This window comes from Carassius gibelio, chromosome B18, assembly GCF_023724105.1.
Source record: "Carassius gibelio isolate Cgi1373 ecotype wild population from Czech Republic chromosome B18, carGib1.2-hapl.c, whole genome shotgun sequence".
Taxonomy (NCBI): Eukaryota; Metazoa; Chordata; class Actinopteri; order Cypriniformes; family Cyprinidae; genus Carassius; species Carassius gibelio.
In genome coordinates, this window is record NC_068413.1 from 19339413 (window position 1) to 19366961 (window position 27549).

Below are 27549 nucleotides of genomic sequence, written 5' to 3' on the forward strand. Positions count from 1 at the left end.
TTCTGTTACGGGGACACGCTGGGACTCTGAGATGAAAACTCCAACTGGCATGTAGGTTTGGGAGGAACAGAGTTTTTAAGTTGAAATCCTGTTCCATACCTGGTTCGTTGCATGCTCCGAAGTAGGTGTTTCGTAGCTGACTACAGAAAGTCTGTGGGTTTTCAAATCGGCCCTGTTTGAGGTCCATAGCAATAAGGAGCCCATGATCTGAGTTTGGATCAGAGAATTCAAGAATCAAAGTCTGTAGCAGTTGCTGGTAGTACGCTTTGACAGTCTCTGGTTGACGATCCAGAAAGCAATGCACATCACGGCTGGCCGTGATTTTTAACAGGTACAATGTGTTCACATCTTTCACGTTGGCGACAGTTTGCAAATGAAAGTCAATGGCTTGTAAAGAAGCATGAACATCATGTCCTCCTGCAGGATCTGGAATGAATGTAGAGATGCTTCTGGCTAGCTTGTGAAGTTCTCTGTGAGCAGTGCAGGGTTTGGTGACATGCGTTCTCTGGAAGGGTTCTCTTCCCTCCGTTGTTGACAGATGTTCTTGTAAGCTGGCTGGTGATTTCCTTAGAAGTGAGCTTACATCTCCTTTTCCAGCTCTGGGTTCTTGGCTGAAAGGGTTGGAGTGGCGGCCCGGGAGAAATTTTGTGGTGTGCGTTTCTCCGATCCAGCCACTCTGTAATCTGTGAGATTGTCTCAGTTCTGTGTGAACAGTGTCAAGTTCATCTTGGAGCTTGTCTCTCTGCAGAGTAAGCTTGTTGAATTTAGCTTGGGCCGCTTGCAAGTGTGTTTTGCAGGCCCAGGTTTTATAGTCTTTTTCTTTCAGTTCAGTCTCTGCTCTTTTTAGGAGAGCGTCGCCTTGCTGGAGTTTTTTGTTGAGTTCTTTTCTGGCTTCTCTCTCCAGCTGTTCTCTTTGATCCGTGTCGAGGCGAAGATCTTGCAGGGCATTGTGAAGTCTTTCAACTCCTTTCTGTAGCTCTGGATCTGTGTCGTCCTCTTTCTCGCGCTGGTTCTGGGTCTCGAGGAGAAGCTGATCAAGATGACTCTGGGTTGGGGCCTGGTCCTTCCAGGCCTCCTCCGCGATGTTGCTCCGTTCACTGAGCGGTGCCTGGGCGACGAGAATGGGAACTAGGCTTCCGAAGATCCTGGCGAGTTCTCTGTAGTAGTCGCTTTGGTTTGGATCGCGTGCCATCAGTTCATCTAGCTCGGTGTCTAGTTGCTCTGGGTGCTGCAGGTTAATGGCATCCTTGGGCAGGAAGGGGGTCATCACTGCTTTCAACCATGTCGAGAGGTGGCCCCCGTGGACTGCTGGACTGGATGCCTGGAACATCCTGATTCTCTGTCGGCGAGAGAAGCACAGCACACACACACAAAAAGACCAATGCAAGTTCGTTCTACGTTTAACGAGCTATATTCATACGGGCTGTGCCGTTTATGAGAATTTTGGGGCTGACTGATGCAAACAGTCAGACAGTTAAGTAGCCAATTAACTTGGGTCAACGAAGGACCTGAAATGGAGATTTGACAGGCAGTAGCCTAGCGGGTCGTGTGATGACACCGGCTGCTGGTGGTCGCTCTACTATTTAACTTCGTTGGTGGCTCCCAGGATACTGTCTCTATGTGAAATGAAAGAAACAAATCACAACAGAACAGAGGGTAGAAAAGATCAAAGTGAAACAACACTTGAAATGAGATGAAAACAATAGAAACACAATGTGTTAGTGGGAATAAGGAGGCCTGAGCCTACTGCTAGGTTTTAAGATAGGGCCAACAGGTGAGTGGGCTATCTGGGTAGGAAACCTAGAAATATGGTGTGGCTTAAAGAAGCAAAAGGGTCAGAACACTTAAAATATATCCGGGGGAATATCTAATATTCTGTGGCTTATAATAAGTGGATAGGTTTTATCACTTTTGGTTCACCTGGTTGAATTGAAGTCATTCAGGTGGGAACCAGTGGCTTGGTCAACCTCCCCGGTGCTCCCCAAACACTGAACCGCAGTGTCCCTGGTCCTCCGTTACTCTGGCGTGTCGCAGGACAGCACGGCTTGTGACTTTTAGCACAACCTTTGGAGTGCCAAAATTGCTGATGTCTCTTGAGACAAGAGGGACCGAGTTTCACTCGCAGCCAGTATCGGTAACACCGATCGGGCAGCCTTGCTCACTGGAAACCTGAGATGACTGTCCAATCACCAAGGGAGTTCTACAATCAAATACACAAAGGATGAACAAAGGAAACTTAAAGTTAATTAAGGTTTGGTTTGTTTAACATCAATTGAGTAACTATATGTAGAGAGGAAAGGTAACAGCTTTACCTAATCATGATAAAACAAAACAAAGGAATTTATGATAATAATGGTAATTATCAAAATAACCTAAGTCAAAAGAGAGAAGCAAAATAATAAACATAAAATTAAAAGACAGTAATGAAACAAGGGAGAAGGAGTAGCTGGTTTTCACCACAAGGGGGGGGGGGGGGGGGTACTGCTTCTCTGTCTTTAACCTGCTGAGCAGAAAACTTAATTCAAATTAAAAATTCAAAACTGGTTTAAATCAAAATTTAAAATAAGCATGTATGAATTAAAAAGGAAAATCTGAATAATATCCTATAATAACCATTGATAGCTTGTAAGTCATCATTAATGATCATGAAATTAATCAAACAGTGTGAGATTAATCAAAGAGGGTAAAAGTGGACATGCAATTTCAAAACAGAATGGAAAAGACAGAGGTCTGTTAGTCGATTTAACAGGAGACTGCCACTAGATGGCTTACCTTCTAAGTGGGTCAATCAGTGGTTGACCTGACACATCTAGATTTCCACTATTAACAATTACATTTTAATTCAAATCATGTTTGAACCAAACTCAAAGTAAATGTAAACAGTCAAAGGCAGAGAACATTCTTTTGTTTCCCTGTAATAATATTCACACGAGCAAAGCTGTAAATGCAAATAATTATCGAGAATTTAGACATCCAATTCAAATATACATCACAGGGGATTATAAATTAGCAATCAGAGCGCATTATCTGAAATGGCCACAGGTTGGCAGCTTTGCACTCACGCAAGCTGGAATCAGAAAGCAGGGTGTACCCTGAAATTTCTAACCCACACGTTCCCTCTGGTGTTTAGATAGAGGAATTACAATTTCAATATGACTTAGAAATTATCTGATCGTTTGTCAGGCTGATTTTCTGCATCAAAAATTACAAGTAACAAACCAAAGGTTTTACTCTGAGGTGCTATATTAACATAGGTTGAAGGAAGGATCCGTTCACTTCCGAAACACAAATGTAACAAAAACAGGAATTTTCCAACTGTTGACTCCAATAGACATTTATCAAAATAGCACTTATGATTTAAATGTCTTAGGTTTAAAATCGGGTAGCTAAGCCAATTCTAGACCAGGAGTTTTTATCGTTTATTTTTTTGAATATCATGTGGTTTACCATGAATTCAATAACGATATCTAATAAGCAAGGCCTTTTTACTGAATCAGAGGAACATCGCTCATGTTCAGATTTACATGTTGCAACTAATAAAAGATTTCTTCATCTTTTAATTATTCATATTAAAATGTTCTCACTGTAAAAAGATTTTGGTCTTTCTTAACAGGATACTTTTAACCTTATACTGCAGATTACTTTCATTAAAATTAACAGTGACTATACTGTTAAGTTTCTATAAATACCTAGGTGCTTACTGACCAGCTTTTTGCCTCAGTCAGTTGAGTGAGTTCGCGTCTTGCGACTTATCTCACAAGTAACGTTACATAATTTCATAGCGGACGTGCAGAAATTATTAAAAACCATATACACAGATTGATTGCTCACAAAACGAAGTTTGAAATAGCCGCGTTCCTCCACCATAAAATGTAACAAAAACGAGTTTTACATAGTAATTAACTCAAATGATATATAGGGAATTTGAATAATTAATCAAGAATTTGATTAATATATATCTCAGATGACAGTTACATTTAATTTTATTGATTATGAAAAATAGCTCAATTGCCAATACCAATACTAATCACAGGGCACTGTAATTTACTCATTAATATGTCAATATTACATTCTTCATATCAATTATTGTGATATCTCTTACTGTAAATTACTGCAGATCAAACCGTGGTATGTCCAGCACACCACTGTAGACCTATCAATTTTCAATAAAGTTATCACGCCTTATAATTCAAGGAAAAGTATTCTCTGGCCATGAAAATATTATCCTATCCTTATGATAAATTTAGTTTCTAAATTTAGAGCTTGTAGCTATAGATCAGACACATCTCAGTGACTCGTAATGTGAGTGGGGTGGAGTCCAAGCCAATCATTTTATATATGGGTTTTTAATAATTCAACTAATAATACATCAAACTACAAATCACACAGAGTAAATATGCGTACGAAAATACAGACAATAAACATTTACAAGACATAACGGAATCCAAATAAAAGAGAGAGAGAGAGAGAGAGAGAGAGAGAGCGAGAGAGAGAGAGAGAGAGAGAAGTGTAGAAAGCGAGAGAGATCACAGAATGAGCTCAGGTATGAAAATCAGTCAGTAAACCTTAGTGGAACCAACAACGAATCAAATAATAGCAACACTTTAAAGCAGCATTTAAATCTCCATAGAAAACGATACTTGCATGGCCCAGTGGGTGAGCGTGGTACCGGCGACGCACGTGTGATGTCACGTGGTCCTTTGAAAACTGCGCGCGTGGGCCGGAGGCCGTGTGACGCGCGTGCAAGCTGCGCTGGATCTTGGCGTGAGCGTGGAGTCACGTGTTCCTTTGTTGCAAAGAGGTGTTCGTTCATCTTCGCGCGGTATTTGAAAGGTTCAACAAACAATGTTCCAGAATTCGTCTTCATTGTGTGGAGAGGCGAATAGTTGAATAAACTTAGTAAAGAAAAGAAAAGAACGAAACGAAAGCTTCTAAAGGAGCCATTAAAATGGCTTTCCTCTCCTCAGTCCGTGTGCTGAGGGGGGAGGAGAACTGAGCGCGGCCCGAGGCCGCGCGGAGCGACGTGTCCGAGAACGGAGAACGGGAAGAAGAGCAGAAGAGAAGAGAACCTTGTTTGGTCAATTCTTATAGCTTGAAATAGGTCACGCCCCTTTTTCGCGTAAACAGCCAATGAAAGTCCGCGATCTGAAGCGGAGGGAAAGTTCCTTTGTCTCTGGGAACAACCCACCCTAATGATTTAGGACTTGTCCGATTTCATCAGGGATATTCTAGCACGTTCGTAATTCCAGAATAATACATTTTTCATTACTTTACTTTAGATAAGTGGGTCTGTCAAAGCATGACGATTTGAAAAACACCAAACAATATGTGTATATATATATATATATATATATATATATATAATATATAACTGACAGAAACACGAAGTTACATTCAAATGCAGAATTTGATTAACACACGATAATAAATTGCAGATAGTCCCAATTTATATGGGAACATCTAATGTACAAAAAGGAAACAATACTATATATACACATTTAGACTACATTTGACCATTCTTTCCTAAGGCTTAGATTTCCTGTTCTGTTGCCCAGGGGTCATAAAGCTTTACGACCTGGTCAGGAGTGGGGGTTGCAGAAACATGACTCTTTGAGAAATTATAAGGATTAAATCACGCATTTCCACTTATAAGTCAGCACTTTAACCATTTACCCAGGATTAACCATTTTTATGCAATACACAAACATTCAAAATACATATTAATAAGGACTTACAAAAAAAAAAGTAACTTTGAGAAAGTTTCTTTGTGTGTGTGTGTGTGTGTGTTAAGGAATTTGGGGGGGGGTTTTCAGGTTTCCTTTGAGGCTCGCATGGGTATCGTAAAATAATTTAAGTCCAGCCAGGCTGGCGCCAGGCCAGGCGTTTAGTACAAACAGGGTTTCATTTGTGGCTTGAATTGAACCCATGAATCGATGACCTGCATATCTGTTACACATTATCATATTAATTTTAAAATATTCCATATCTCTCCTTTGAATATTTAAGTTGCTCTTGAACGGTGGTCTTTCTGTGTCCAAAATTTATCAAAAGATATAAAGGTTTTCACACTGACAGCTGTCATTGTAAGACAGTTAGCAACACTGTTTGTCCGAGTTCGCAACTTTAACTAAGTGGGGGGGGGGCTTACAGATAGGACGATTGCAACATTCTTGTAGTGGCTTTCTCTGTTTCATGCAATTAAAGTTTTGTTTGCAACTGGTGCATGTGCATATGAATATATATGTGAATAGGATTGCAAGATTTAGTGCTCATATAAACACAACTTCCAGAATCTGAATTAAAACTGGATTAATTTTTATTAGTGAAAATTAGTGCATGTTAACATAGTGAACTGTGCACTGCTGTTTTTGATTAGCTATGACAGGAAATGGTTATATATTGGTTTGTTTTGTGCAAGAATGTTTCAGAGGTTTACGACACTGGTTCCTGGTGACCAAGTTTGTTTTTGTTCATAAACACCCCAGTAGCCATACGGTCAATAGCCGATAAATAATAGCTTTAATACTCCCCCCCCAAACCCCCACCCCCTCCCCGTGTACGGACTTTCTTCAAGTATTTAAATCTTTTTTTTTTTTCTTTTTTTTTTCTTTTTTTGTCTTTTGGACTGGTTTACAAGGCACTGTCAGTTCTTGGCTATTTTTCGGTTATCCTGATCACTATATAACATTAATCATAAACATGTTTTCATAAGAGAGCTCTCAGGACTTTAAAGGCTTCCTACCTGTGCACCTCGAAACCCATTATCTGGCACAGTTTTGTCATTGAAAGGCTATAAAATGTAGGGTTGTAACGATGAACCACGAGCCAGTTGAAAATCAATTCAACTACGTGACGATTCAAAATGGTTGAGATGTTAAACAAATCACGATTCAAGTTTATATGAATGTATGTCTGAGGGGAGCTTACTGTCTTGAGAAAAGTTTGATGGTATTTTTTCCTCTTCATCTTGCCTCTGTATAATGCATACTATTAAATTTCATAAGGGCAGGCAGCCCTGCTTTACAGCAGAAACCAAGGAAACGCTTTAAGCAGCACATTCTCGTTCAGCTCATCTGCTGTTTCTGTTTCATGTAGATATTTGTATGTAGTTTCACAAAACTGAAATCAAATCATTCTGTTTTTGCTTAAAATTTTTAAATTATACAATAAAAAAAAGCGATTTACATTGCATTCAGGCTAACAATCTTCAAATCCCCAACTTTGCGCTTGCTAACGCAATGCTCTACCAGTTGAGCTACAGGAACAATTTAATTTAGATTAAAAACTGCTCATGTTTCATGTATGCAGCATCTTTGTTTGGATCATGATTAAATGCAGTGGTTGCCTCTCCTTTTAAATGGAAAGAGCACAGACAAATATATTTAATTATTTATACTTATTTTGTTCATATGAAGAGATTTATTTTATTTTTGTTATTTATTTGATTTGGGGCTTGTTTTAAAACTTAAATTTAGTTTATATATTTACATTTACATTATATATATATATATATATATATTTTTTTTTTTTTTATTTAGACAATGATCTTATTCAAAGCAACTTACAAATGAAAAGAAGTAATCAAAACCATAAAAAGAGCAATGATATGAAAGGGCTATATAAGTATATTATTATAGTGTTGTATTTCAATTTGACAAAATGTGCTGTATTTTGTCCAAGCAATAATAAAAGGACGTTTAATTCGTAATTTGTCTTAAATCTCATTAAATAATTGTGAATCGAGAACTCAAAATTGTGAATCGAATCGAATTGAGAGTTGAGTGACTCGTTACATCCCTAAAAAAATGGGTAAAATACTTAAATATAAGCCTTTTATGCAAATATAAGCATTTTACCCTCAGGAAAACAATAGCAGCAACAGCTTAACAGTACCCCAACTTCACTGGAAAACTGCACCTGGCAACCCATATATAGCCTTAGCCAGTGGTGCCCAACCCTGTTCCTGGAGATCCACCTTCCTACAAAGTTCAGCTCCAAACCTGATCAAACACAGCTTAACCAGCTAATTAAGATGTTCAGGGGTACTTGATAATTACAGGCAGGTGTGCTGAAACAGGGTTGGAAATTAACTCTGCAGATAGGTAGATCTCCAGGAACAGGGTTGGGCACCACTGGCCTTAGCTGCCTTTTAAGAAAGGCTGTCCTTTGTAAGGGGATCATCATACTTGTGCATTCTTGGTGTCAGAAAAAAAAAAGAAAAAAACTGGTATATAAATAGTTTCTCTCACCTGCTTTCAGTTTCTCTCATAATAGTATTTCTCACCGGCTGACAGATGCCTACATGCTGGACTGGGAGGGTTATATGGAGCCCACAGTACATGTCCCCATGCCCCGCTCATTTTCTGCCCCGTACCCCCCACTGGAGGGTATTGCGGAGGGAATAGAGGAGGAAGAAGAAGATGAAGAAAGTCCTCAGTGGGTTACAGATCAGATAGCTGATGAAAGCCTGACTCCAGAGATGAGCCTCACTTCTGATGCTGAGGCAGATCCTGCTGTGAAGATAGAAGATGGCCCAACGGAAGAAGACATCCAGCAGGCAATGCGTGTGGAGACGTACATCCTGGGACTCTTGCAGCGAAGGCATCTCAGATCTACAGCAGAACTCAGATCTGATCCCGATCAGTGGCATGGCTTACACACATACCCACCAAGTTACCCACAGTTTGAGTGGCAGGAATGGGTAACTCTCTCTGAGGGAGAGAATGAGCGTGAATCCCAAGATGGATATTACATCAACCTTCCCAGTGCCCAAGCTGGACCAACTTCCCTAAGCAGTGAAGAGCCAGAATCCTCCTTGGAAATTGATCAGTATGGAGTCGAAGAAGTCCACACCAGCAGCAACGACTCTCCTCTGCATCCACCGGTTTACATCGTACGCCGTCCCACAATGACAGATACCATGAAACCCCATATTCACACCTGCTGCAATCACACCTGCGTACCTACGTTGTCAGCTGCTGAGTCCCATGAGCAACACCAGCCCACTCCATCCCAAAAGTGGGCTCTTCTTTGGTCCCTAGCCAGAAGGAGTCCAGAGGAAAGGTGGACAACTCAAGGAGATAGCCAAACGAAGTCGACCACCCGCTCTCGGTCAGAAGACAATTGCGTATCTCAAGGGTGGACCGCCCAACCAGAGCACAAATATTATACTGTGGGACGGGACATGGGCAAGCATCATAGCGACGAACTGTATCCATCTAATCAGCGGCTGTGGTGCTCCTCGGCAGACCTCAGTCAAGAAGAAGATGACGGGATATTCAGAGAAGACGTTAATGATTTCAAACTAAATCAGTTACCCGCCAAACGCACCGTTCAATTTGTGGAGCAGGACCTGAGGGTGCAAGAGGCCGCTACTGCACCGACCGATGGGTCCAACTCCAGTCTGAGTGAGACCTTCTCTCCAGGAAACAGTTCGGTGTCCAGTGACTCAGATGAGAGCGGAGGGCTGGTCTGGCCTCAGCAACTGCCCCCTCGCTTGACACCGTCCCTTTCTTCTTCTCAGAATCCCTCCAATGCCGTGGTCAAGATTAAAGCCTCACATGCGCTCAAAAAGAAGATCATGCGATTTCGTTCAGGCTCCCTCAAACTCATGACCACGGTCTGAGTCTGGCCATGAACATCTCTGCCCATTTATCCTTTAAAATTCATTTGAGAGCTTTATGTAATACTCTTACATTATATGTGGTGTACTGAATACTGATTTCGGGTCCAAGCCTGTACTCCATTTCAAATGAGAATACTGTCCCAACAGTTATTTATGAGTACTCATTTATAGCACATAACTCACAGTGTACAGTCTCTGGCCTCACAAAGTTATGGTTAACAATATTTTATTTATTTAGAAAAAATGTGTGAGGTTAGGATCATGTTTTTTTTTAGTAGTTCTACAGCAAACTGTGGGTGTATATCAGCACTGTTTGTTGCTTGCTTTTGGGATCTGATAGAGCATTTAGACAGGAAACTGTGACGTGATGTCAGACTTAAACCAGATATATACACTTGTTTTTAATTTCATTTTAAGAAAAAAAAATTCTTTTTTTTTGCAGCATCTTGATTTCCTTATTTTTACCTCTGGGATTATAGTATCTTTCTTCTTGTTAATAAAATATTTGATGAGATGCAAGGACAAGATACAAATCAAACCCACTAAGCACACCAAACCCATTACAATATTATATGATTACATGAATTAGTTTGTACAAAAAAATGAAGATTTTGGCATCATTTACTTACCCTCGTGTCATTTCAAACCTATATGACTTTATTTTGTGGAGCACAAAAGGATCACATAGTATTTAGTCCATACAACAAAGTCAATGGCCACCAAAACTGTTTGATCACCAACATTATTTAAAATATTTGTTCTGCATGTGAATGACATGAAGGTGAGTAAATGACAGAATTTATAGTTTTGGGTGAACTATCCCTTTAAGTATGACTGTGTATGTTTATAAATCCCTTTCTTCAGCTTTAAGTTCTAAGGCATGCTCATAAATCTTATATTTTTAACAATACTGCTATATATTGTAGCTTTCCCTGCTAAATAAAGCCATTTTAAGAAGAGGGAGGTAAACAAGATCAGGAAAGGACCTCGAGCCAGGGCTTGAACTGTGAAGAGTGTGGCTCGCAATGACGTTTTAACACTATGTTCATAATGATAACATCATGCAGTCCGAAATGTCTGGGACTTTCCACAAGCAAACAGGAATTACTAGGAACTCAGAGCAATCTGCAGCATGAAGAGAAATTGATTCTCATTAGCTTAGCATTTTAAAAAGGCCATTTTCAAGACTTACACACATGACAGGATGTTCCTGGAGTGCTAATGGAGGCATCTTTATCAGTACTACGTACCACTTTGCCTGCCATGTCCCAGGTGTTGTTTCTAGTTTGCACATACCTTATCCATTCATAAGAATGAAGTCAGCTTGATGAATATTTTGTAGCATGTTTGTTAAAATGCATTTGTAGTGTACTGAAATTTTTCAACATTTATAGTAATTGGTTAGTATTTATACTGTATGAATTTGATGTCACATAGCTTCTTTACTGGCGCCACCTAGTGCATTGGAGGACTTGGGAAATGTCATTTTCTTGCTGCTACACAGACAAACTCCTTTACCTGTGCTGTACAGTGGAAATAGATTCCAGTGTGGAGTGTGTTAAAATATGCCATTCCTGAAAATAATTATTCACCTTTTCTGATTTCATGCTCACAGTGTATTTTAAAGATTTTCATGTGGTCTTTGAAAATGTTCCTGCACATTGCATGTTGTAAATAAACATATTCATAGTCATCCGTGAGTGTGATTTGAAGTGATGTAGCAAAATCGTTTTTTATTGTTTATGTATTTATTTATGTAATTTAATACATCTGCTATGTAGGACTCGACAGAAATGGTGTAAAGATGGCATATTTGTTCCCTGTTTTTGAATGAAAAATACAATTATCCTTGACAGGTACTTAAAATCTGGGGCAGTCATGGCCTAATGGATAGAGAGTCGGACTTATAACTTGAAAGTCGCAGGTTTGAGACTCAGGTCCAGCAAGGATTGTAGGTGGGGGGGGGGGGGGGGATGACCAGCACTCTCTCCACCTTCAATACCACGACTGAGGTGAGACCTTTGAGCAAGGTACCAAACTGCTAACTGGGTGTTTGTGTTCACTACTGTGTGTGTGTGTGTGTGTGTGCGTGCGTGCATGTGTGTGTGTGTGTGTGTGCATACTTGGATGGGTTAAATGCAGAGTACAAATTCTGGGTATGGGTCACCATACTTGGCCACACGTCACTTCGCTTTCACTTGTCACTCTACAGTTAGAATTACATTTTCATCACCAGAGGTTGCATTTTCAAAACAATAACAAAGGCAAAGCTTGATGTCGCTATAAAGGAGGAAGTTCTTGGATGCATTCATAAACTCAGCAGACTCGTGTGTCATTGGTTATAATGTTCAACACTGTAAAAGAGGGAAACAAAATCATGGTGCAGCATAGATTAGATTTGCATTTAATGCTGCAGTCAACACTTTTCATTTTATTTTTGACAGCCATAATGAATGTAGTTTAACTGTAGCCTACAGCATTTGTGTCCGTGTGTTGCCATCGTTTCTACAAGCGGTAACTGATTATGAGGGATATTACATCATTGATAGGGGATAATGACCAGGGATGAGTCATTGTTAATTAAAGTGGGAATTTCTCTGGATTTACAAATCCTTGGGAATTTTTGGCATAGCATAAATACACAGATGCATGAAATCTTATGCATTGTGCCTTTAAAACAGAAGATAAAGCAAATACCAGAAAAAAGTTCATAATCTCCAGATGGGTGTTAAAACTTTTATATCTTTATTTTATATTTGCAATGTTTATACAGAATAAGATTAGTTATACAGAAATTGTTAAAATATGGTCAAAAAGCAGATTATATACATTGTTTGAAATGTGTCAAAGCTCCCCATAAATAGGTCCCCCTTGCAAACACTCAATCAAGCAATCAACAAATAAAATCAACAAGTATTATAGTTTGGGCGGTGGGGGTGTTTCGAACACTGATTGTATCTACAAACGATAAGCAGTGTGATGAAAAATGCTACAGCAACACAAACTTACAGTTCACAATGATTAAGCAGGAGACGTTAAAGCACATGAATTATGTTCATTGCTCAGCTTTTGTTTTCAGTTGCCATGGAGTGCTATTATATTTAGACTTGTAGTGCAGTTAGGTTGCTAACCCATATTCAGACAACATTTTAGCTTTAAAATAATTTACCTATGGTTTTCAAAATCAATGTTTAGCCATAAGTTTGCCATGATTTATGGTATTCATAGAAGTAAAAAGAAAGAGTTGATAGTTCATGTTTATTTGCTGAGGTAAGTAGAAGTATAGAGGAAGAGATGATCGTTCATGTTTATTTGCTGATGTAACTAGAAGTAAAGTGAAAGAGATGATCGTTCATGTTTATTTGCTGAGGTAACTAGAAGTATAGAGGAAGAGATGATCGTTCATGTTTATTTGCTGATGTAACTAGAAGTAAAGTGAAAGAGATGATCGTTCATGTTTATTTGCTGAGGTAACTAGAAGTAAAGAGGAAGAGATGATCGTTCATGTTTATTTGCTGAGGTAACTAGAAGTAAAGAGGAAGAGATGATCGTTCATGTTTATTTGCTGAGGTAACTAGAAGTATAGAGGAAGAGATGATCGTTCATGTTTATTTGCTGATGTAACTAGAAGTAAAGTGAAAGAGATGATCGTTCATGTTTATTTGCTGAGGTAACTAGAAGTAAAGTGAAAGAGATGATCGTTCATGTTTATTTGCTGAGGTAACTAGAAGTAAAGAGGAAGAGATGATCGTTCATGTTTATTTGCTGAGGTAACTAGAGTGTCCATAATAGTTGAATACTTTGTAACAATATATGAATTTGCCATTAATTCTGTGTTGATTTATGTCAGAAACAGAAAGTTATTGTGGAATTTTTTTTAAGAAGCTGCAGGTGAATATACATATGTGGCCTCGAAACTCACCCATATACACCAAAAGCCACAGCTCACGGCTGGGAGTCTCAGCACTAGCTTGCCAAATTCAGTTTTAACACTCACTGTTTACTGGCCCTTACTTGTTAGTCAAGCTCATGAGCAGCAGGCATTTTACAAATGCGAAGAACAAAATAAAACACATCGAAAGTTTACATTAATTGTTATGTGTGCACCTTTGATACAGTTTGTTGTTAACATTTATTTTGGTGTGGAAGCCTACATTCACAATATGGCTTCCATAAGTGTGTAACTGCGTTTTTGTCCAAATTTACAAACAGCCAAAACTACTTTCTGTGCTAATCAACTATGTTGTATTTAATCCAGAAGAAAGCGTACAAATCTAAATAGCGGACTGTTCTCACGTCGTGTACAGTGTAGGACAAAAAAATAAAAACATAAGTGAAGGTCTACATTTCACTGTCTCTTATATTAAACTGGTTAAATGTAAATTAATGTAATCGCACCCTGTGACAGATAAACAGCATTGATCCGGGTTGTTGTTGTCTGTGATCGTGACGAACGTAACATGAGGCTTTTTCCGCTTGCATTGTGATCTGTAAACCCTCGCTTGCAAATTAATACTCACACATTATCATATTAATTTTAAAATATTTCATATCTCTCCTTTGAATATTTAAGTTGCTTTTGAATGGTGGTCTTTCTGTGTCCAAAATGTATCGAAAGATACAAAGGTTTTCACACTGACAGCTGTCATTGTAAGACAGTTAGAAACACTTGCTGAGTCCCAATTCGCATACTATCCGTCCTAAATAGTATGCGAAACTAGAATTAGTACGTCCCAAATCGTAGTATGTTGAAAATAGTATTCCAAAGATACCCGGATGGTCTACTATTTCCGGTTAGAATTCGAAGTGCAGATCAATGCACACTCTAAGTGCTAATATTGCCCACAACCCATTGCGTACGGGAGGGAGGAGCTTTGCGATGGCTTTGTGGTGATATAAACATGGCAGCCGGGTGCAGCAGCGGAGATGCGCCCTCAGCTTTTAAGTGTGAGAATTCAAATGTTTAACCCTAATTAAAGTTATATTTTATTTCGTTACACACATTGCACATGAACTTCAGAACCAGCCGCCTCACAAACGTCCTGCGTTTGGTTCTACGACGCAGCCTTGCTTCCTCACTCCTCAACTTGGTAGAAACACACATAGAAATATGTATTGTGAAAAAAAACGATGAGAAAAAATGATGGGAATAGTAAATAAAATTTTATTGGACATAAAGAATGAATGAAACGTTAACAGTTGTGGTGTGCGTAACTAGTCAACCACGTTGTCATTCATGTTGCATGACGTCATAGAAGTATGTCCCAGAGCGTGCATACTCTTTTGCTACACACTCAAAAGTATGTACTTTTCCCTCACAAAAAAAAAATACATACTTTTAGGTCGTAGTATAAGTAGGCGAATTGGGACTCAGCAACTGTTTGTCCGAGTTCGCAACATTAACTAAGTGGGCGGGGCTTACAGATAGGACGATTGCAACATTCTTGTAGTGGCTTTCTCTGTTTCATGCACTTTAAGTTTTGTTCGCAACAGGTGCAGTGTGCATATAAACAAATATATGTGAATCAGACTATAAGGTTTAGTGCTCATATAAACACAACTTCCAGAATCTGAATTAAAACTGGATTAATTTTGATTAGTGAAAATAAGTGCATGTTAACATAGTGAACTGTGCTCTGCTGTTTTTGATTAACTATGACAGGTGAGAGATTTACTATAGCCTACTGGTTACTGGTGAACAAGTTTGTTCATCTTAGTTGAGCAGCATGTCCAATGTGTAGGTTTATTTCTATAAACCTACAAATGATTCCTGGGGATGGTATTTGAATAGATTGGCTCCTCTCTGAACCCGTCTGTGGTTGATTTACTGTTTGCAGTCATGCTGATTCGATGGGGCGGTGCCTCGGATGCTAAGTGAAACACACTTCGCAGTGAGCTAATCAGATTTTCCTTAAAACCGCGGCCAAGACATACGTATAGCAGCGGGTTCAGGCAGCTGTTAATGTAAGCTAAACAAAGCGTCAGCACACTGGCTAGATGCAAGTTGGCTTGAATGTGATGGGGTTGGCTTTGCATTATTAACTGAAGAATATCAACAATGTTCAAAGGAATCCAACATAGGAAGAAGCTGAGCACCAATGCCAGGATGACACGTAGCGCCCGGCCTGACTTGTCGCTGCCTTTTTGCCCTCGGCCAGAGCTTGTCTTGAGGTAAACCTTCCAATGGCTGATGCAGATGATCAGGAAAGGCAGCAGAAAAGACAGAAAAAAGCGGGTAAGAGTTACGGACCATGCATGACCTAAGCCATTGTATTTGCCATGGCATAAAATCTTAGTCTTGCTCACTTCATGTATCTCCATGTGAGCAAACTGAGGGGAACCAGCGAGGAGAGCGAGAATCCAGACGACCAAACAGACGCAGCGGGCCTGCCTCGTGTTCCTGTTGTTCTGGCACCACACTGGTTTGGTCACCAGTAGGAAACGGTCCAAGCTGATCACGACCAGGAGCAGAACGCTGCAGTACATCATCATGTAGAGCAAACCGCTGAGTATTTTGCAACCCAAAGCACCATAAGGCCAGTGCTGGTCCTGGACGAGTGGCACCATGAGGAGAGGCAACGACAAGCAGCACAGCAGATCCGCGATGGCCAGATTCAGAAACCACTGTGCGTTCACATTGTTCGGCATTCGAAACGCGGTCACCCACACCACCAGAGCATTCCCCGGGACACCCAGCAGGAACACAATGAGGTAGCAGACCAGAGTGATCCAATGCCGAGAGCCAATGCTGGACAGTGGGGATATAGTGGGGAGCACTAAAGGGGTGCAGTTTGCAACCCCCTCACACCAGTCGGTCATATTAGAGTAATCAGGGTAAATGTAGTCAAATTCCTCCATTTCAGCTGTGAAATGAGAAACAGACAAACAACAGTAAATCTTCAATGTTACTCAAAGCTAAAACCCTTAAAGAAGTGTCTAGTGGTTATTTAAGAGTCTGGTCATGTTATTTGATAAATAAATCTCATCTTAAAGAGTCAAACGTTGCAACTTTATGATGCAAATGTGAAGACACGTTTTGTTTTGTTTTTTTATGAATCTTTTACAACTTAAGAGGTCATTGTAAAAAAATTGCAAGGCGTTTCTTAAAGTTTGTCTTCTTAAAAGTACATTTTGAAAAAAAAAAAAAAAATGAAAATCATGTTATAATTTCTTCATTGTAAAGTCATTCTTTCTTATGTGGAACATGAAAGAAGTGTCCATACAATGAAAATCTTTTTCCTTTTCTTTTTCTTCTCGGAATAAAGAAACATTTTGTTTTTCTTTATTCAGTTCAACAATACATAAATGAAACTCTAAAAGTGTGAAAAATCAAGGAAAATGAACAATAAAAATACCTCTCAGAATTTCACGCTGTGAAGTTATACCGATCTCCTACACCAGATGTGATTCAGCTCGTCTGTTTTTGTGTCTCTTATAACCAGGAAACAATTGCAGGTGAAGTGTGGTGTGCAGAGCCTTCTCCTTAGCAATGTTTTACAAGCACTTTTACATGATGTTGGTCTTTAAAAACTTTCTAAACTCATTGGGAGACTCATTTGTAACTGGAACAGAGAAGAGAAGGATGATGTCTAGCTATCTGTATCAGCAGATGTTGTTCTCCTTTTTTAGGGTCATGTTATTGTGATGTGATTGGACAAAACTGTTAGGCAAGAATCACTAGTCGTACTGATGCATTTTATTGCTTTGAATTGAGGAAAAACATTGTATGTACATTTTGCATAGACAAATGCTTCTCAACAACTTAGTGACAAAGTTGCTTTGGAAAAAATAGTTGTTTCTGTTTGTTATAAACATACACAATGTGCTGTATTTTTAAAATTAAAAGTATTTTTATAAAGTTAAAATGCAGATGAATATCACAGAAATGCAACTGACATGGATAAAAGAAGAAAGGGACAAATACGGCACAAAATTAAACTTTTCTTTCAAAGTGTTGAAAGAAATATTCCATTACAACACATTTGAACTCTTTACATGAACTCTTTTACATAACACTTCTACAGAAGATAAGTGGTGTCACTAAAATGCAAGTTTCTGTTATGCTCCTTCCCATTTTTTCGATGATTTCTCTTTTTTCTTTCAGATTTGCATGATAAGGGGGAATGTGAACATGCTGACTGGTTTAAATGCCAAAATACAGAAAAAAATAAATAATAATTTTTCATGAAAAAACCTACGAAAGACTGTAATGACTCTATGGGCCACTATATTACAATATATGATTTCATTTCAGTAAATGTCTTCACAAGTTTCTGTTGCTTTTTTTTTTTCTAGTCTACGGAAAGTGTCCAGACCACAGTCTACACCGCACAGTCCCATTGGTCTTCAGTAACCTTCCTCTCATTTCCTGAAGAGTTTATTAATAAGTGTAGGGTTCATGGTAATGACCTACTGTATAAAGTCATTACAGGAAGGGTTCATTGGGCATCAGTTCAGCGTTGAAGCACTCTCTGGAGGTAGAGTCGGGGTGTCGTCCCTAAAGTCTTCTGTTTGAAGATCTACATACAGATGGATAGACAGATAGAGAAATTGAAACAAAACTAAAGCAACCAGACTTCTCTAATGTAAATGAAACTAAAAATGAGCAATACGTATATACATATATACAGTAGTTTAGCAACAACCCATTTTGGCTGCAACATCTGTTGCCCACAGTGAGGTTTAGGAGCAAGATAGAGAAGTAAACTGATTTCCTGCAGAAACCACTGCTATGTTTTTTTTAAGCCCATGGAACTTCAGTCTGAAAGTTCATGGCTCCACACATCCCCTGCTCTATGGGGTTTTGTATGTTTGATAGTTTGGCTAATTTGAGCATTATTTTATCTACCAACAGAGTTCTGCAAGAATTGCATATTTTTGTATGCCATAACCTGGAAACAAAGTTAGCATTTTAACACTTCCAGTCGCATCCTATTCCTTGACATTAAAATGATCAGTAATACCCACTTGTGATGTATATATAAGATTTTACTTGAAAATCTAAAAAAGACAAAAAAAAAAAAAGGCTTAATGGGACTACGGAGGTTGTCGGGGACATGAGATGTCATCATACCCAACAGCTATTCATTCAACTCTCTAGTTGCTTTCACAGCCTTGTTGTGTTCATAATCACATTCTTGCAAACTATTCTTAAACTTTCCAACTTGTAGATTTCAAATAAAGAGTTGTTGGAAGTCTTGTGGCCATGATGTAGTTTATTTAGCTTTTTACTTAGGCTTCAAAAGTGCAAAACATCTTCATTTGTGAAGATTATCGTTATGAACAAAGCATGTACTGTAAGAATCATAATTTTTGTTATTCACAGAGCTTAGTTTCTGCAATAATCCAACAGCCAGTGGGGGAAATAAAATCTTACTGGGGTTTTATCAGGGAAACTAGTGTGCTACAAACTTCCAGGTTGGTCTACAAAAATATGACTTCATTGAAAAGTGTAGTACTCTCAGATCTGTTTTATCATGTTTTACCATGTTCAGTTCGACTGATAACCACTGTTTTCCCACCAAATTACCCCCAAAGGAAGGCAACACAATTTGTGTGGGTCTCGATGTGGTTCTGAATGGTTGTGAAAGTACCTAAAAGAGATGTGTTCTGCTGGTCGTTTTCAGTAACCGAGCTCTGTTCCTCATCCTCCCCCCAGTCTGCGATGCTAGCAGGTGGGATGCACTGCCCCAAGAACAGATCTTCATCTTCGTCAAAGCCCACATCTTCTGGGGGCCAGCGCAGCTCACCGCTCTCCACCTCGCTGACGTCAGTCGGCTCCACCACGATGGACGGCTGGCGCTCCTTTTCCTGCGGCACGCAAGTCAGACATCCTTCAGTACTCAAAACTAATTCCACTGGATCTGGGAAGATCTGCAAAATAAAGGAAAGAGAGACAGCAGAGAAATCTTCAGTGGTTCATGTCCATCACGTAACTGATGAAACTCAACACCATTGTGAAATTCTAGCATATGTGATGCCGCAATCTGCTTTGGGATCTTTATTGCTTAAAAACTAGTGAGGGAACAGCAGTTGTAATCAAATAAAACAATACTTAGATAAGCATTGCTTCAGCATGACCACACTGTTGATGCAATACCTAGTAACTCTTTAAGTCTGCAAATGAGTAGATTGAAGCTGCTGTGTGCAAATAATGGCACCACTAATGGAATTGCTGTACACTTTCCAAACAGATATTCCCACGCCAAACTCATGAGATTGGATGAGCCAATGTTGACACAGCAATATAAAAAAATCTACACAGTGTTTGCGAGGCAAAACCTTATCCATTTTACCTAAATTTACCCTATTTCATGACAGACTTCACAGAAAAGACAAAAGGATGAACGATGACTCATGAGTTTTTTACCTGAAAGGGCAGTCTGTCCCCATTTGTCTGAACTGGGTATTCCTCCATGTCCTGGGGCTCTGGGTACTCCATCCCTCTGTTATATAGTGAGATCATGGCATACGGAACAAATCTGAATTAGGCCTACAAGTTGGAATAGCAGTGGAACAGTCACAAGTCACAACTACTATTCGTTGCTCTCATATACTCACATACTCACTTGTGTATTTTTGTGACCTTTTGAGCCCCCTAAATTTAGTGAATAAATAAATTAATAAATAAATAGCTGTACAAGTGTATTGTTGCTGCATTAAAGCCCTTTAATTTATTTATATTTTATTAACATTTTGCAAGTTACATTTTGAAATCAGTAAACAGACTGTTAAGGTAGAGTGACGAACAACCTGTTGTGAGGGATTTGGAGTATTATCATGTTAAACATAAAATAAATAAAACAAAATTAATTTAAATTAAATTAATAAACAAAACAGACATGTAGTGGGATAGCTGAAAAGAAAAGATTCTTTTGAAACTGGTATTTCGAGGAATAAACCAAACAAAAAAATAGCTTTAACAAGAACTTCTAGTTAATTGAACTGTTGTATAAAAATAATTTTGAATATCACCTCGTGACACTATAACTTTGCTTGTGTGATTATCATAAACCTAACATTTCATTGTTTCTGATGGAAAGCTAAATCAATAATATTAAGCAGGTATGTGAGCCACTCAAACAAGGCAAAAACAAAATATATTATATATATATATATATATATATATATATATATATATATATATATATATAATATATTTTATTTATATATATATCTGGTCTGTTGGTGTGGCGCAGTTGCTCTCAGGTGACCTGTGACTAATCGTTCCTCTCTCCACCCTCTGCTGAACGGTCGGATTACAATGCTTATAAGAGACAGCCAGGGCCAGATTATATCAAAATGGATTATGCCCTCATATAGTCAGTTTTCATTACCAACAGACTGGATGACTACGGCATTATGGGTCATCACTGCAGATATGAAATCTACATAAAGAATATTGTCCATTGCACTTTTTTTTTTTTTATTCAAAAAGTATGTTTTATGGAACTTAAAACTGTGAATGCTAAGTCACATGATATCTTGTTGCATATGAGTTGGCATCGAGTTAAAACTTGAAAAAAATAAATAAATAAATTGTGACAAATATATCTCAGCATTTAAAAAATAATAATAATAATGCTGTGAAATATAGATCACAGGTATTATCAGCTGGTTCATTCATCACACTAGAAATGGAATGCAGAGTTGAGAGCTTTGCATTGTGGGATGTGTGATCCGTGCAGTATGTGTCGAATCACATTTAGCAGCTCAACTTTTTCCATTCACTCTGATGTGCTGAATAGACGCTTTTAAGCAAAGAAATGTTGCATTCGAAACAAATATGCTATTCTAAACTTGAAAAGGGAGAAGTACAAAATTTCGATGTGGGCAGAATTGAACTAAATTTTCTGTAGTTTATTTTGCAGTGCAGCTGTGAACTTTTCTAACAAGATATGCAAGTAAACGTGGTTGTATGTGGTTGTTCTTTTAACAAATTTGAATGTTTTTCCCATATCCCCTGACCAGGCATTTAAGAAAACATTATACTGTACAATTTGGATTGCTGCATGTTCAAAAGTGTGATAATATAACAGGCTGAAATTAAACTTGAACTGTTTAAATATTTATTGCGTAAAACTAATTTTAAAATATTACAGCTGTCACTTCACCACAAGGATCTGTCCTAGGTCCCCTTATATTTTCAATATACATGTTGCCCCTTGGTAATATTATTAGAAAATACGGAATTAGCTTCCACTGTTATGCTGATGATACTCAGCTATATATCTCAACGAGACCAGACTTCCCAATTATCTAAGCTAACGGAGTGTGTTAAAAATGTAAATGATTGGATGACCAATAATTTTCTCATATTAAATTTGGATAAGACAGAGATATTACTAATTTTGACCAAAAAAACAGTACACAGAATCTGTTTGATTGCAATTTGCAACTAGACGGAAGTACTGTTACTTCCTCTACAGTCAATAATCTGGGTGTTACATTAGACAGCAACTTGTCTTTTGAAAATCATATTTCCAATGTTACAAAAACTGCATTCTTCCATCTTAGAAACATTGCCAAGCTTCGAAACATGTTATCTTGTTTCTGAAGCAGAAAAGCTAGTTCATGCATTCATGACTCTAGACTGGACTATTGTTTTAGTTTGTTGGAACAGGAAATTTATTAGTATAGCACTTTTCACTATAAATATTGTTTAAATGCAGTTTTTAAGAAAACATAATATAAATAATATAATAATATAATGTACAAATATTTTTAGTTAATTTTTGGCAGTGCAATCTGCCAGTTGCCAGAAATGTATCAGCAAAAACTGATAATGTTTTAGCCATCATGGGATGGAATTTTAATGCATATTTCTCTTACTGTTAACATATTCTTAAAATGTTTTTTTAACTGTAAAGCTATGTTGTTGTATATTAAATTTATCACAAATTATACATGTATCATTTTAATAAATTATTCCTTTAAAATCGCATTACTATTACATTGAAAAGCAAACGCATCATCAGTTTGCATGCATGCAATTAAGCTATAAATCGAGCATACCTGCCACATTTTAGGCCAAAAAGCCATTAGCGTTATACATAAGTGTTAGTCCCCTGTTACATATTTCAAACTCAAGCCATCTGTTCAGTCTTCAGTCACAGAAAGAGGCACACAGAATCTGTATGGGGTCCTACCCATCTGTGGGAAGGCATCCATCCTCTTGTGTGGTGCAGAGCTCCATGCTGCCCATGTCGGGTATGATGATAGGGGGCAGAGAGGAGCAGTTCCCAGAGCACTGCCCCTCCACCGGCCCCATCGGGGGACACTGTCCTTCCAGTGCGACGCCTGAGAGTGCAGTGACCAGTGAAGGCCTGTGGCTATGGGTCAGTGGTGGACACAATAGGAAAAATACTGCAAGTAGATACTCCAGTCAAGCACTGCAATGTTGAGCATTTCCCTCAGAGACTTCTTCCACTTGCCTTACTGTCTTTATCCTAAACTCCTCTCTCTCTCGTTCCCTCCCTAGCAGAGGAGAAAGGCTTTATAGAAGAGCTGGATTAGTGTCTGTGTCGATTAGTATGGCAGGACCGGTGACGTCGGAGCAGTGAGTGGACTCAAACGGTCTGGCACACGCGCCAGGTGTGCACTTACTAGTGTGCATGGATCTAATATCAGATATCAGAGCTGGCTTTCATAAAGCTGCAGTAGGTAACTTTTGTAAAAATATATTTTTTACATATTTGTTAAACCTGTCATTATGTCCTGACAGTAGAATATGAGACCGATAACCTGTGAAAAAAATCAAGCTCCTGTGGCTCCTCCCAGTGTCCTATTGCCATTTGCAGAAATACATCGCTCCCGTTAAGAAACAACCAATCAGAGCTGCAGTCCGTAACTTTGTTTGTGTTCAAAATGTAGAAAAATGTATATAATGAGCAAATACACCATGAATCAATTTTCCAAACCGTGTTTTTAGCTTGTCCTGAATCACTAGGGTACACCTATAATAAGTGTTTATATTCGGACTATTTTAGATTGCTTCGGGGGTACCGCGGCGGAGTAACCCAGTACCTTTGTGATTCTTCATAGACATAAACAGAGGGAAGTAGTTCCGGCTACGATGTTCTTCCGCAAGACGCAAGCAGTTCTGTTTATTAACCGCTAGAGCGACAAAAGTTACCGACTGCAGCTTTAAACATGCATTGTACATGCATTGCTTTTTAATTGCAACCAAATGTCCATCTAACCAAATCTGGACAATTCTTACAATTAAGCATGTAGACAGGGAAGGGCTGAATACATATATAGCTTGAAATAGCATAAATTTCATTTCAATTTATTTATTTATTTATTTATTTTTTGGGAAGACATTAGCAGGAAACAGACAATCTGGTTTGTAATCAGAAATGCTATGCCACTTCCTTTACAAAATGTTATCTACATTTAGTATGAGACAAGAATAACAGCAGGTGCAGATTGATGATATGATAAGCAGACTTGATTTTAGACATATTTTTGCAGCTGCGGAGGTCTGTAACTGCAGTCACTGTAAATCATAATAGTATATTCTTCATGAGTCTTTCCTTTGGTTGACATGGCATGTAAAGAATCACTTCATTCTGGTTTAGACTACCATGCAAAATTCAGGGTGAAGATATTTTAATGTTTTTGGATGGTTTTTTATGTTCACCATGGCTGCATTTACTTGACTTGTTTTATACTAGTTTTCTTAATAAAATTATTAATTTGTTTCAAATTAAACAAAGAAACAAACAAAAATCTAACCTACATTTTTGAACAGAAGTGTATATGGTTTTATTAAAATGCTAAACAAATAGCAGGCATTTAGTAACACATTCGATGAAATGACATTGACACATTAATGCAGTATGGTCACAGTGCAAATACATTTCTTATTCATAGTGACACACAGATGTGGAAAACATCTGAGAGGTTTTTATACTGTTGAAAGCGGTTTTGTTCTTGTGTGTGTTTGGCCGTGGGGTTCGTGCCATATTCTCCCATTCATAATTTGACATTTCAGCCATAATTTGGAAAATGTTTGAGTTGATGGAGAAACTGGATGATTGGTGAAGTCCATCAGAAGTTGCCAAATTACTCCATCAATCTGATGCTAAGAAAATATCACAAGAAGCCACTGATTGCTGCATGTGAAGGCCAGCCATCTTTCCATCTGTCACAATCGCTCCCAAAATAGCCTTCAAACTTCTGCAGAAGCACATAAATCCCTTCCTCTCTGAAGCGGCCTCGAACTCGCTCTTGGCTCTTGTGTGTCGCTTTCTTTCTATTTTGAAGAAGTTGGGAAATAAAGCTAGTTTTTGGACTATATACTTTTACACTGTTTATAAAGTGTCCTACCGTCTGTGACCAGGAGGCGGCGCCATTGTCTAGAAATTGCTCCTGAATAGCGGTATAAATAAAACAAGTCTTACTGTAAAGGGACGCTTTACCTGAAAAAATTTATAATCTTTCAGGAAATATTTTCAAAAATCAAATTCTATAATTTATAAAAGATGTGCAATAGTTGTTCCTGTGTCATTTGAAACTAAACCGACAACATGAGTATAAAATTTGTCTAAAAGATATGCTTTTTGGTCACACTTTTAATGCTATAGCTTACTATTAAGGACTTCTGCCTCAGTGAACACTTAGAATAATTTGCTGTTTATTAATAGTTAATAAGTTGTTATGTCTAGGAATGGAGTAGGATTAAGCAATCTAATATGGTCATGCAGAGTAAGGCATTAATATGTACTTTATAAGTACTGATGAACAGCAAATATGCTAGTAATATGCAGCTCATAAACAGTTTATAGTGATAATTTGTCCTTACAATGAAGATGCTACAGCACTGGGGCTGCCTTTGCAGTTGTCATGGTAACCAGGAGTTGAAGAAGATTCTGATGGAAGCGCAGTGAAGGCGTCTGCCATCATAAAACACAACTCACTTCACAGTCGTTTTGGATGTAGAAGCTGCTGTTCAGTGAGAAGCGGGTTTAGAAACGCACATCAGTGTGATGTTACTGTAACTGGACTGCTGAAAGGGCCAAGTAGATGTTGGATGTTGAGTTGCTTGAAGAATGTACTGGATGTTCTGTGCATTTCTGCTGGAGACTGCAGGGTAAATAATAAGCTGCTTAAATGAGAACAAAATTCTTGCCAAGATGTTGTCTTTCAGTAGCTACGATGCTCTGAGTCATTTCTGGTGCGCTGCTATGCACATATTAGTGTGTCAAAAAAGCCTGAGCTCAAAATATGATTCTGATTCTGCTCTATTGCTGGAACGCTTTTCTCTCATTTAATCATTTTATCATCTGGAACCAATACATGCAACTGAGTCTGATCACTTAGTATAGTAATAGTATAGTAATAGTATAGTAATAGTATAGTAACATTTACTCAGGGCTGCTTTTTTATAATCAGTTTCAGTTATCATGAGTGTTGTTTTTTTGTTCATTTAAATTAAGCCTAAATTAAATAAAACTTGAATATTAGACGGAAAAGCTCATTTTAAATGAAAATGTCATTAATTTAATTTAATTTAATTAGTTGTGCCTTTGCAACTAACTGAAAAAGTTCAAGTACTAAAATTATTAAAACTGAAGTTAAGCTAAATAGAAATATGAAATAGTAATTATAACAAAAGCATGTGACAAAATGACTGAAATTTAAACTGAAACATGAAAATATGAAAATAAACTAAAACCAGATTGAATGCTGATTAATTCTATAATAATACTAAAATGACACTAGTCAATATTTGCTATACTCGTTTATACTACTTTTATTTTACTTTTTTACCTTTAGATTATCTTAACATTCACCTTAAGTTAATCTTCAACAACAACAAAAAAATAATAAATACAAATAATATTAATAATAATAATAATAATTTTTAACAAATCTCAAAATGAATTTGTTATACTGTACATTACAGTGTTATGATTCCTAAATGTACTTGTAGAACTAAAAACGGTTTCTTGTTTTATTTTTATTTAATTTAGTCAAAATGATTAGTTAACACTATAACATTTACTATCAATGGATTTACAATATTTATCAATTTTTGTTAACATTATTAGTGAAGGTCCATTAAATAATATAAACAGATATTAACAATACCATTACCATTAACTGAGAGTAATAAATGCTTCAGGGGTATATTTCATTTTTAGTTCTTGTTAAGTGATGATGGCCAAGTAATGTAACCATATTGTGAAGTGGGTAACATTTTAGCTAAGGGAACATTTAACTAGATGCGTACTAGCATATTGGTACTGTTTATTAGAGCTTATAAATCACTTATTAATGCCTTATTCATATTTTGGATCCATTAATCATGTCCCTGACCTAAAAATAACTGGTTCCACTTTACATTAAGTGGCCTTAACTACTATGTACTTACATTTATATTAATTAACTTTTTTATTGTGTACATACATGTTTTCACATTATACTTTTTTTTTTTTTAAATACCTGCATGTAATTACATCTGCATTTTCTGTAGTTACATTTGTGAATACACTGTTGACCCATCCCTTATGACTTAAACCTACCTACCTATACCACCAAATCGGTCCCTAACTTTTTATGTAAGTACGTAGTAGTAAAGGTCATCTTTACTAATCTTTACTACTTAAGTGGGACCACATAACTACTACAAAAACTGCCTGACTTACTATCAGTAAGCGGAATTTTATTTATTTATTTATTTTAGGGAAAACTCTGGATTAATAGTGAATATGTGTTCGCTACCCTGAAGTAATAACAACAAAATGATCTCAGATGGCTATAATTGCATGCATCCAGTGAGAAAGTCTGTGTGATGTGTAGGTGTCTGACTGTTGTTGCAGAGCTTCAGCTCCACTGACACAGCAGAAACACACTGAGAGGAGGAGCATGTGTGTCGTCACCTGCCGTCACTCCCCTCCGCTCCTCTCTCTCCCGTC

The 27549-nt window shown here is 37.9% G+C and overlaps 2 protein-coding genes across 4 annotated transcripts in view; one reads left to right on the forward strand and one right to left on the reverse strand.

Annotated features, from left to right (window-relative positions):
- The window catches only part of LOC127977485 (dapper homolog 3), a 34621-nt gene extending 23309 nt beyond the window's left edge, over positions 1 to 11312 (forward strand). For both annotated transcript variants that reach the window (XR_008158247.1, XR_008158248.1), the window contains exon 5: positions 9878 to 11312. The gene's annotated coding sequence lies outside the window, so the exon portion shown is untranslated. The remainder of the gene's footprint in view (positions 1 to 9877) is intronic.
- A 1037-nt stretch (positions 11313 to 12349) lies between these two features.
- On the reverse strand, positions 12350 to 17212 carry LOC127977486 (C5a anaphylatoxin chemotactic receptor 1-like). 2 transcript variants are annotated; one of them, XM_052582372.1, is made up of 3 exons: positions 16981 to 17212; positions 15932 to 16488; positions 15531 to 15812 (listed from the first exon to the last, which is right to left on the reverse strand). In XM_052582372.1, exons 2-3 carry the CDS (start codon positions 16481 to 16483, stop codon positions 15678 to 15680), a joined length of 687 nt encoding a protein of 228 aa, XP_052438332.1. In that variant the 5' UTR covers positions 16484 to 16488; positions 16981 to 17212; the 3' UTR covers positions 15531 to 15677. The 2 variants fall into 2 exon arrangements, with proteins under 2 accessions (XP_052438331.1, XP_052438332.1); XM_052582371.1 differs by having other exon boundaries at positions 12350 to 16488.
- Positions 17213 to 27549: the final 10337 nt, after the last annotated feature.